Raw genomic sequence first — 12,026 nt, 5'->3', positions numbered from 1 at the left:
TCCATAGATGCTATCCGTGTAATAGCTTGATTTCTAAATATATATTTGACGTTACCAGTGAATGCAGTTTTTGTGAACTAGAAACTGAATCTATTGAACACTTATTCTGTAATTGTTTATATAGTGAAGTGTTTTGGACTGATGTAAAACTATATCTTAGCCGCAAATTGCATACAACCATTGATATTACTAAGTTTGACATATTATTTTACTACACTGATTCCACAATTGAACGTGAGTATGTCATAAATCTCTTTATTTTATTAGGAAAATCTTTTATCCATAAATCAAAATTTATGAAGAAAAAGCCCCTTTTCTTAATTTTTTTATCTGATTTGGAACAGTACGTAGAATCTTTAAAACGTATACAAAACAATATGTCAAAAAAATGTATTCGATATATGTCTGTATTTGATTTGATATAATAGTTTTTTTTTTTTTTCTCTAATTTCTTTGGATTCCCTCTGGCTGTTATGTTATGTTTATGTTTTGCATGTTACTGTTATTTACAGCAAGTTAAATAAAGATTTGTGCAAAAAAAAAATAAAAAAAAAATAAAATAAAATAAGGACCCAAAGGGCTGACATTTTGGATGCCTACCTTCACTTAAGGACTTAAACTTGGCGATGACGTAGCGTCTCCATGAGTGACAGAACACTGAGCCAATCACGGCGCAATGCTCCTATTTTTTTGCTGGCTCGCCCCCACCACCACAGAAAGCACTGAGCTAGGCTGAAAACACCTACATTTTGGAGCTCAAGAAAACAAAAGAGAGAACATGTGTGTAAGTGACTTTATTAACTCAATGATATATTTATTTTTTTACATTGTTTGCAAACTGATATGGGACACATATTAATGCCAAAAGAACATGCAAAACAGGCAAGCCCCCGCCCCCCCAAAAAATATATATTTTGCTAAAAATATATATTTTTCCCTGAATGATGGGTCGCTACTGCTTGCAGGTATGGCTACTGAACTTGAAGCATGAAGGACGATGACAGCTACTCTTGCTATACGTTTTGCATATAGGATATACCTTTTAGGAGGACGGTTTGCAGGCAGAGACAAATAAATGCATAATCAAATACTATACCCCTTCCTTTTCCCTTTCAATTATGATTGCATCTTTTGATTACATTTCATCTCACGTTGGTTGAGCACCATCCACTTCTTTCCATTATCAATATGTATTTTACAGACACTGTAGTAAACTACAGTCTAATCATATTTAAGTTAATTTCATATTTAAATTAACTGCCATGTTATTGTCCGCCATGTAGGCAGCCTACTCTATTCCAATGAGACCAGACATACATGTACAACATACATGTAAGGGCACTTGAACTCGCAAGCTCAACTAGGAGAGGAGAGGTAAACTACTGACGTTGAATTCTGAGTGTGTGAATAATGCGAAAAAGTCAAAGATGTGATTTTAATACAATAGGTAAAATTAGGCTAACGCATACAAAGCAGAAAGACGACCGTTTCCAAATAATCTCAGGGACAACAAAAATATTTTCATCCCAAAATTGTGTGTCTGTCCGACCGCGCCTCAATGATCTCTGTCGGTACCGGCTACAAACAATACAGCCCTCTACAAGCAACCACGAAATAACTGTACTAAATAACTGTACAATATCCAAAGAGAGGTTAGATGATTCCCACAGACTACACACAGTAAGATTTGGCCAAGTGTCTGTGTATCTTCGACACATGAAAGAGTTGGATTCAGGGAAGATGTTTTAGTCTACAAGGTAATTTTAAAACTGTCAACATTTTTGTTAAAAGAGTATTTGTAGATTAATAATCAACATTATTTTGTTCTTCTCCCGCGTCGATTTTATCACGTCGCTCGTCTCTTGAATGGAATTGAGTGACATGACGAACGGCCAATCGTCTATCTCAAAATTAAAGGCGTTTCAGTTGAGGGCAACAACAATTGGCTAGAATGAAACCACGTCACATTGACAACTTCCGGTGGCGCGGTTTTCGGACTGAAAAAAAAATTACAGTCAGAAGTTTCAACTGTAAAAATATCAACTCGCTTTAACGTTGTCTGATAGTTTAACTAACGTTGTCAACATCGTTTTGCAAATATTTCAACAATTTTATTCAAGAAAACGTGTTGGTAACTGTAGTTTATCTTTTCTATACGTCTTGGAAAGCAAACTACCTGAAAAGCCACAAATTGGATTAAGGAAATCCGACCGTGATAGTTAGCCAGCTCGTTAGCATCTCTGAGGGTCTCTTGTCACATTGGCTGTTTGTTCCGGATATCAGGTTTAAGTAACTTTTCCCCATATAATCGCTTTTTGTTAACTAACCGTATTGCATGTTTCGCCGTTTTTTGGAAAGGTCTGGTACAGTAGTGACAGTGAGTAGCCCAGCTAGCTAGCTAAACTACCGTAGTTATCATGGAGAACCATTGGAATAATCTTCAATCCAGTGGACGAGACAAACAGCGAAAGAAGGGGTTCACCGCCGGACAAGGGGGAGCGTCTGGATGCGAGGATGGAGAACGTAAACCAAAGTTTGTAAGTTGGCCCCTTTTCTAAAACTCAATCACTGAAAGTGTCACTGACTCGACACAGTTTACCTCAAGTGACACAACTCGCCCTGGATTGTAAAGTAGCTCTCAGGGCTAGTTAAGGTGACGTTTGACAGTGCATTTTGCCCACCCTCCACTATGCGATGATTCAGGCTAGGTAGTTAAATACTTGTTCCCGTAAACCTGCTAATTGACATTCCAGTACAATGCCATGTACTGATTGTTTTGAGAGTCAATCTGTCTTGTCTGCACTCACATTGTGCTAAATCCCAGTTTTATTTCCACTGATGATGGTAACGTTGACATGAATCATTTTACATGGATTTGCTCTGTGCCAAATGCTGCAAAGCCCACTCTCTCTCTTCAAAAAGAAAGGGACATTTGTCTTTCCTTTTCTAATGGTCGTCTGTAATATATCATACAGTCAACATAGCTACAGATTGTATACCTGAGATTTGTGGTATACATTACTGGACGTTACAGTTTACCTATACAAAACGTTGTTTGTATTTCAGCAAACTAAGACAGGCATGCAACACTAGAGGACAAACATAACTACACGTAAAGGGTTTAAGAATGTAAAAAATGTTAAGTGTCGATGCACAGCGAGTCAGAGGTTCGTTTCAAAAACTCTAGTCTGTGGAGGAGTTGAGGTACTAGACTAAGGGTGTGGTAGCTGACTAATGTTAAAATAACAATGTAGCATATAAGTCAGTACAGGATGTAGAAGTATTGTTGATATCCCAGATAGAGGCCTTACAGTCCAGCATTACATTATGGTGGTTGTATTTGCTTTGCCTCAGACAAGCTGGGCTTTATGAACAGGTAAAATTAGCCAGGGGATAAGTAGCTAGGTGTAATTCCACTGCCTCTGTACTCTACTGACTGATAATATCTGTCTGCTCTGGTCTGTCTTTCTCCACACCATGTGGACAAACAAGGTTTGACCTCTCCTTGGGCAGACTGGTCTAAAGTAGTGTTCTGTATAGGGAATAGGGGGCCATTTGAGACTCTGTATTGTAGGTCTGTTCCTGCCACCAGGCATCAGTCTACTCTTTCAGATGTTCCACTTCTGGAATTAGAGTCTAATGATGATTCTATTTCAATGGTTCCGACTTCCACACTCTCCTTTTTCATTGCTTCAGCTTTATTTGTTATTTTCAGCAACAACGTTTCAGTTTATTCTGCAGCCAGGTTTTTAATTATATATATTTTTTTAAACACTTTCATTTATTTGCATTGTCACCTGTGACAGTATTGAAGAGAAGCATTGATGCTTGTCTGAGGAACTTCTTTCGTGTTAGATAAATGGTTCTTTCCTCTTTAGGCGGCAGATCACAGCCGACAAATGTTAATGACATTTTATGAGTGACATAAAACTAATGGAGAAACTCCTCTCTGTCTCTCTCTCTTCTCTGACTTTTTAATTCTAATTCAATGCAAATATGCAGGCTTGAGCAACCGACTGCAGAAGTTGGAAATAAGGCCTTTGTTCCAAACGGCACCCTATTCCCTATATAGTGCACAACTTTAGACCAGAGCCCTATAGAACCCTATTCCCTATATAGTGCACTACTTTAGACCAGAGCCCTATAGAACCCTATTCCCTACATAGTGCACTACTTTGGACCAGAGCCTTATGGAAATAGGGGTCCATTTGGATGTATATTCTGAGCTCCCTCTGTCAGCCAGAGGTTATGTTACCTTTTCAGCTGGAATTGCTGACTGTCTATTACACTGCTGCCCTAGATGAATGTTTTATTCATTATGAGTGTCTTCTCCTGAGGTCCCTAGGTCCTCTTCCAATCTGTTAAGTACCGTGGTAATGTGACACTCACACAAACACTCGTTTAGCTCAATCTGGGCCGTAAAATGTTTTTTTTTTCAAGGTTTCAGAGGTTTGGAGGGAGGGATTGACACAGGGAGTGTGGAACAGGAAATCAGCTCAACAGATTGTGATAATGGACCGTTTTTTGTTTGAATGGATTTGCGTCCCAAATTGCACCCTATGTACTATGGTGTGAAGTGCACTGTATAGGAAATAGGTTTCCATTTGGGATGTAGCCCCGAGTGTTGAGTTGGGGTGGGGTTTTCTTGAAGGCCAGAGATCCCTGTGACATTGTTGGAGGGAATAAAACATACAATAATAATACCCAGGGAATGTCAACTGTGGTGTTGCCGTGGTTATGTCATGCTAGAGAAATCTGGAGTGTGGACTTCCTCGTTGGCAGTAGCCTCTCTCTCTTTCTATTTCCTGGTTCTCTGTCTTTCCATCAGAATGTTCCAGAGACAGTATAGTGAGTCAGAACATATTTGCACTGTAGCAGTGAACTGTGGGTACTGAATTCTAATTGTAGTTCTGCACCACCGACTTGTTTATTCTCAGCAACGCTTTGACCTAGTTACCTCCTGCCGTAGACTAGTGTCTGGTCCAGAGGGTGAACATCAAGCTGCCTCACACTACAGGACGTAGGCTCCTGCCCTGTGGGCCGTTCTGGCTCAGACAAGAATACTTACTTCCTAGTTACTGCCGTCCCTCCTTATGTGGTTCTGTCTGTCTGTGTGTGTGGTTCTGTCTGTCTGTGTGTGTGGTTCTGTCTGTCTGTGTGTGGTTCTGTCTGTCTGTGTGTGTGGTTCTCTGTGTCCCACTAGTTGTTTTGCAGTCCCCCCCTGTAGTGTAGCTGCTGGCTGTGACTGATTGACCGTGGTAATGTCATTAGTCGGATTGGTCCCACATTTAGCCTGCTGAACCTGAGCCAGGACTCCAGGTCCCTGGCTGTCTGTTGGTAACAGTGTGGGGTCTGAGTCTCTCTCTCTGTCTGTTGGTAACAGTGTGGGGTCTGAGTCTCTCTCTCTGTCTGTTGGTAACAGTGTGGGGTCTGAGTCTCTCTCTCTCTCTGTCTGTTGGTAACAGTGTGGGGTCTGAGTCTCTCTCTCTCTCTCTCTCTCTCTCTGTCTGTTGGTAACAGTGTGGGGTCTGAGTGTCTCTCTCTCTCTCTCTGTCTCTCTGTCTCTCTCTGTCTCTGTCTCTCTCTCTCTGTCTGTTGGTAACAGTGTGGGGTCTGACTCTCTCTCTCTCTCTCTGTCTGTTGGTAACAGTGTGGGGTCTGAGTGTCTCTCTCTCTCTCTCTCTGTCTCTCTGTCTCTCTCTGTCTCTGTCTCTCTCTCTCTGTCTGTTGGTAACAGTGTGGGGTCTGACTCTCTCTCTCTCTCTCTCTCTCTCTCTCTCTCTCTCTCTCTGTCTGTTGGTAACAGTGTGGGGTCTGAGTCTCTCTCTCTCTCTCTCTCTCTCTCTCTCTCTCTGTCTGTTGGTAACAGTGTGGGGTCTGAGTCTCTCTCTCTCTCTCTCTCTCTCTCTCTCTGTCTGTTGGTAACAGTGTGGGGTCTGAGTCTCTCTCTCTCTCTCTCTCTCTCTGTCTGTTGGTAACAGTTTGGGGTCTGAGTCTCTCTCTCTCTCTCTCTCTCTGTCTGTTGGTAACAGTGTGGGGTCTGAGTCTCTCTCTCTCTCTGTCTGTTGGTAACAGTGTGGGGTCTGAGTCTCTCTCTCTCTCTGTCTGTTGGTAACAGTGTGGGGTCTGAGTCTCTCTCTCTCTCTCTCTCTCTCTCTCTCTGTCTCTGTAATATCAACTGGTTGTATTATATCATGGAACACAATCTGTGGCTTGTAGAGGCCTATGGCAGTGGCTTGTTTAAATTAGGTAACGTTACCATTGGTGTATTAAAATGACAGTTAGGCTGATGTCACCCTATCCCCATAATAATCCCGCCTCCTGAATCCAAGTGTTTGACACGGGGGGCGGGGACCAGGAACTTCCTGATTTAACTTTATTGATGTAGAAGCAACAGTCCTTTTTTTCAAACTTTGGTCGTCGTATTTTGATCTGGTTTTATCCAATTTCATGAACGACGTGATTTTGACTGTTCGTAACTTTCTTTAAATTCCTGTGTAATTTCCCAGAGGCTGAGATCGATACGCAGCCTGTCTGTGGGATGTGAGCGAACCGCTTGGTCAATTAACCACTAGTTCACCCTGAAATCAGAACAAGATTTAATCAAGTTGAATGAGGGATAGTAAACAGCTATGATTTAACAGAGGATAGGTCCTAGATGGAGCCCTGTTCCCTATATAGGGCACTACTTCTATACCGTCCTGTTTCCTCTATAGGGCACTACTTTTATACCGTCCTGTTCCCTCTATAGGGCACTACTTTTGTGGCGCCCTGTTCACTCTATAGGGCACTACTTTTATACCGCCCTGTTCCCTCTATAGGGCACTACTTTTGTGGCGCCCTGTTCCCTCTATAGGGCACTACTTTTGTGGCGCCCTGTTCCCTCTATAGGGCACTACTTTTGTGGCGCCCTGTTCCCTCTATAGGGCACTACTTTTGTGGCGCCCTGTTCCCTCTATAGGGCACTACTTTTGTGGCGCCCTGTTCCCTCTATAGGGCACTACTTTTGTGGCGCCCTGTTCCCTCTATAGGGCACTACTTTTGTGGCGCCCTGTTCCCTCTATAGGGCACTACTTTTGTGGCGCCCTGTTCCCTCTATAGGGCACTACTTTTGTGGCGCCCTGTTCCCTCTATAGGGCACTACTTTTATACCGTCCTGTTCCCTCTATAGGGCGGCGGCGGAGGGATGTAGGGGAGAGGCGGAGGGATGTAGGGGAGAGGCGGAGGGATGTAGGGGAGAGGCGGCGGCGGCGGCGGAGGGATGCAGGGGAGAGGCGGCCGGCGGAGGGATGCAGGGGAGAGGCGGCGGCGGAGGGATGCAGGGGAGAGGCGGCGGCGGAGGGATGCAGGGGAGAGGCGGCGGCGGCGGAGGGATGCAGGGGAGAGGCGGCGGCGGCGGAGGGATGCAGGGGAGAGGCGGCGGCGGCGGAGGGATGCAGGGGAGAGGCGGCGGCGGAGGGATGCAGGGGAGAGGCGGCGGAGGGATGCAGGGGAGAGGCGGCGGAGGGATGCAGGGGAGAGGCAGCGGAGGGATGCAGGGGAGAGGAGGAGGAGGAGGCGGCGGATGCAGGGGAGAGGCGGCGGCGGGATGCAGGGGAGAGGCGGCGGCGGCGGATGCAGGGGAGAGGCGGCGCGGGATGCAGGGTAGAGGCGGCGGCGGGGGGATGCAGGGGAGAGGCGGCGGCGGAGGGATGCAGGGGAGAGGCGGCGCGGGATGTAGGGGAGAGGCGGCGGCGGAGGGATGCAGGGGAGAGGCGGCGGCGGAGGGATGCAGGGGAGAGGCGGCGGCGGAGGGATGCAGGGGAGAGGCGGCGGAGGGATGCAGGGGAGAGGCGGCGGCGGAGGGATGCAGGGGAGAGGCGGCGCGGGATGCAGGGGTGGGGCGGCGGCGGCGGGATGCAGGGGAGAGGCGAAGGGATGTAGGGGAGAGGCGGAGGGATGTAGGGGAGAGGCGGAGGGATGTAGGGGAGAGGCGGAGGGATGCAGGGGAGAGGCGGCGGCGGCGGAGGGATGCAGGGGAGAGGCGGCGGCGGAGGGATGCAGGGGAGAGGCGGCGGGCGGGAGGGATGCAGGGGAGAGGCGGCGGAGGGATGCAGGGGAGAGGAGGAGGAGGAGGAGGCGGCGGCGGGATGCAGGGGAGAGGCGGCGGCGGCGGGATGCAGGGGAGAGGCGGCGGCGGCGGATGCAGGGGAGAGGCGGCGGCGGGATGCAGGGAGAGGCGGCGGCGGGGGGATGCAGGGGAGAGGCGGCGCGGCGGGATGCAGGGGAGAGGCGGCGGCGGCGGGATGCAGGGGAGAGGCGGCGGCGGGATGCAGGGGAGAGGCGGCGGGATGCAGGGGAGAGCGCGGCGGCGGGGATGCAGTGAGCGGCGGCGGCGGAGGGATGCAGGGAGCGGCGGCGGCGGCGGAGGGATGCAGGGAGCGGCGGCGGCGGCGGAGGGATGCAGGGGAGAGGCGGCGCGGAGGGATGCAGGGGAGAGGCGGCGGCGGAGGGATGCAGGGGAGAGGCGGCGGCGGCGGGATGCAGGGGAGAGGCGGCGGCGGCGGGATGCAGGGGAGAGGCGGCGGCGGCGGGATGCAGGGGAGAGGCGGCGGCGGGGATGCAGGGGAGAGGCGGCGGCGGAGGGATGCAGGGGAGAGGCGGCGGCGGCGGGATGCAGGAGAGGAGAGGCGCCGGCGGCGGCGGAGGGATGCAGGGGAGAGGCGGCGGCGGAGGGATGCAGGGGAGAGGCGGCGGCGGAGGGATGCAGGGGAGAGGCGGCGGCGGAGGGATGCAGGGGAGAGGCGGCGGCGGCGGAGGGATGCAGGGGAGAGGCGGCGGCGGCGGAGGGATGCAGGGGAGAGGCGGCGGCGCGGAGGGATGCAGGGGAGAGGCGGCGGCGGCGGAGGGATGCAGGGGAGAGGCGGCGGCGGCGGAGGGATGCAGGGGAGAGGCGGCGGCGGCGGAGGGATGCAGGGGAGAGGCGGCGGCGGCGGAGGGATGCAGGGGAGAGGCGGCGGAGGGATGCAGGGGAGAGGAGGAGGAGGAGGCGGCGGGATGCAGGGGAGAGGCGGCGGCGGCGGGATGTAGGGGAGAGGCGGCGGCGGCGGATGCAGGGGAGAGGCGGCGGGGGATGCAGGGTAGAGGCGGCGGCGGGGGATGCAGGGGAGAGGCGGCGGCGGAGGGATGCAGGGGAGAGGCGGCGGCGGGATGTAGGGGAGAGGCGGCGGCGGAGGGATGCAGGGGAGAGGCGGCGGAGGGATGCAGGGGAGAGGCGGCGGCGGAGGGATGCAGGGGAGAGGCGGCGGCGGAGGGATGCAGGGGAGAGGCGGCGGCGGAGGATGCAGGGGAGAGGCGGCGGCGGAGGGATGCAGGGGAGAGGCGGCGGCGGGATGCAGGGGAGAGGCGGCGGCGGCGGGATGCAGGGGAGAGGCGGAGGGATGTAGGGGAGAGGCGGAGGGATGTAGGGGAGAGGCGGAGGATGCAGGGGAGAGGCGGCGGCGGCGGAGGGATGCAGGGGAGAGGCGGCGGCGGCGGAGGGATGCAGGGGAGAGGCGGCGGTGGAGGGATGCAGGGAGAGGCGGCGGAGGGATGCAGGGGAGAGGAGGAGGAGGAGGAGGCGGCGGCGCGGGATGCAGGGGAGAGGCGGCGGCGGCGGATGTAGGGGAGAGGCGGCGGCGGGATGCAGGGGAGAGGCGGCGGCGGGATGCAGGGGCAGAGGCGGCGGCGGGGATGCAGGGGAGAGGCGGCGCGGCGGATGCAGGGGAGAGGCGGCGGCGCGGGATGCAGGGGAGAGGCGGCGGCGGCGGGATGCAGGGGAGAGGCGGCGGGATGCAGGGGAGAGGCGGCGGCGGCGGGATGCAGTGGAGCGGCGGCGCGGCGGAGGGATGCAGGGGAGCGGCGGCGGCGGCGGAGGGATGCAGGGAGCGGCGGCGGCGGAGGGATGCAGGGGAGAGGCGGCGGCGGAGGGATGCAGGGGAGAGGCGGCGGCGGGATGCAGGGGAGAGGCGGCGGCGGCGGGATGCAGGGGAGAGGCGGCGGCGCGGATGCAGGGGAGAGGCGGCGGCGGAGGGATGCAGGGGAGAGGCGGCGGCGGCGGGATGCAGGAGAGGAGCAGCCGGCGGCGGCGGAGGGATGCAGGGGAGAGGCGGCGGCGGAGGGATGCAGGGGAGAGGCGGCGGCGGAGGGATGCAGGGGAGAGGCGGCGGCGGAGGGATGCAGGGGAGAGGCGGCGGCGGCGGGATGCAGGGGAGAGGCGGCGGCGGCGGAGGGATGCAGGGGAGAGGCGGCGGCGGCGGAGGGATGCAGGGGAGCGGCGGCGGCGGCGGAGGGATGCAGGGGAGAGGCGGCGGCGGAGGGATGCAGGGGAGAGGCGGCGGAGGGATGCCGGGGAGAGGCAGCGGAGGGATGCAGGGGAGAGGAGGAGGAGGAGGCGGCGGGATGCAGGGGAGAGGCGGCGGCGGCGGGATGTAGGGGAGAGGCGGCGGCGGCGGGATGCAGGGGAGAGGCGGCGGCGGGATGCAGGGTAGAGGCGGCGGCGGCGGGATGTAGGGGAGAGGCGGCGCGGCGGATGCAGGGGAGAGGCGGCGGCGGGATGCAGGGTAGAGGCGGCGGCGGGGGGATGCAGGGGAGAGGCGGCGCGGAGGGATGCAGGGGAGAGGCGGCGGCGGAGGGATGCAGGGGAGAGGCGGCGGCGGAGGGATGCAGGGGAGAGGCGGCGGCGGAGGGATGCAGGGGAGAGGCGGCGGCGGAGGGATGCAGGGGAGAGGCGGCGGAGGGATGCAGGGGAGAGGCGGCGGCGGAGGGATGCAGGGGAGAGGCGGCGGCGGCGGATGCAGGGGAGAGGCGGCGGCGGCGGGATGCAGGGGAGAGGCGAAGGGATGTAGGGGAGAGGCGGAGGGATGTAGGGGAGAGGCGGAGGGATGCAGGGGAGAGGCGGCGGCGGAGGGATGCAGGGGAGAGGCGGCGGCGGCGGAGGGATGCAGGGGAGAGGCGGCGGCGGCGGAGGGATGCAGGGGAGAGGCGGCGGAGGGATGCAGGGGAGAGGAGGAGGAGGAGGAGGCGGCGGCGGCGGGATGCAGGGGAGAGGCGGCGGCGAGGGATGTAGGGGAGAGGCGGCGGCGGCGGATGCAGGGGAGAGGCGGCGGCGGATGCAGGGTAGAGGCGGCGGCGGGGATGCAGGGGAGAGGCGGCGGCGGGGATGCAGGGAAGAGGCGGCGGCGGCGGATGCAGGGGAGAGGCGGCGGCGGGATGCAGGGGAGAGGCGGCGGATGCAGGGGAGAGGCGGCGGCGGCGGGATGCAGGAGAGCGGCGGCGGCGGAGGGATGCATGAGCGGCGGCGGCGGCGGAGGGATGCAGGGAGCGGCGGCGGCGGCGGAGGGATGCAGGAGCGGCGGCGGCGGCGGAGGGATGCAGGGGAGAGGCGGCGGCGGAGGGATGCAGGGGAGAGGCGGCGGCGGCGGGATGCAGGGGAGAGGCGGCGGCGGCGGATGCAGGGGAGAGGCGGCGGCGGGATGCAGGGGAGAGGCGGCGGCGGGGATGCAGGAGAGGAGAGCCGCGGCGGCGGCGTGAGGGATGCAGGGGAGAGGCGGCGGAGGGATGCAGGGGAGAGGCGGCGGCGGAGGGATGCAGGGGAGAGGCGGCGGCGGAGGGATGCAGGGGAGAGGCGGCGGCGGCGGAGGGATGCAGGGGAGAGGCGGCGCGGCGGAGGGATGCAGGGGAGAGGCGGCGGCGGCGGAGGGATGCAGGGGAGAGGCGGCGGCGGAGATATGCAGGGGAGAGGCGGCGGAGGGATGCAGGGGTGAGGCGGCGGAGGGATGCAGGGGTGAGGCGGCGGAGGGATGCAGGGGTGAGGCGGCGGAGGGATGCAGGGGTGAGGCGGCGGAGGGCTCCTGTTACAGCTTCATCCTTATTCTGCCGCTGTAAGGTCATTTCAGTTGATTTGGATGATCCTTAGCAATTACATACCCCTGGACTACTGGCAATTACATACCCCTGGACTACTGGCAATTACATACCCCTGGACTACTGGCAATTACATACCCCTG

General features: G+C 56.1%; 1 protein-coding gene across 1 annotated transcript in view; it reads left to right on the top strand.

The window, feature by feature from the left end:
• Positions 1-1,986: 1,986 nt before the first annotated feature.
• Positions 1,987-12,026, top strand: part of LOC106591129 (protein diaphanous homolog 3) — a 764,911-nt gene continuing 754,871 nt past the window's right edge. Inside the window, 1 exon segment of the mRNA XM_045699589.1 lies at positions 1,987-2,537. Within this exon segment, the coding sequence (XP_045555545.1) occupies positions 2,418-2,537 (120 nt within the window). The 5' untranslated portion in view covers positions 1,987-2,417.

This window comes from Salmo salar, chromosome ssa17 (assembly GCF_905237065.1).
Source record: "Salmo salar chromosome ssa17, Ssal_v3.1, whole genome shotgun sequence".
In the NCBI taxonomy this organism is placed as follows: domain Eukaryota; kingdom Metazoa; phylum Chordata; class Actinopteri; order Salmoniformes; family Salmonidae; genus Salmo; species Salmo salar.
The sequence above is the reverse complement of the archived record's forward strand: the minus strand, read 5'-3'. Positions and strand labels throughout refer to the sequence as shown.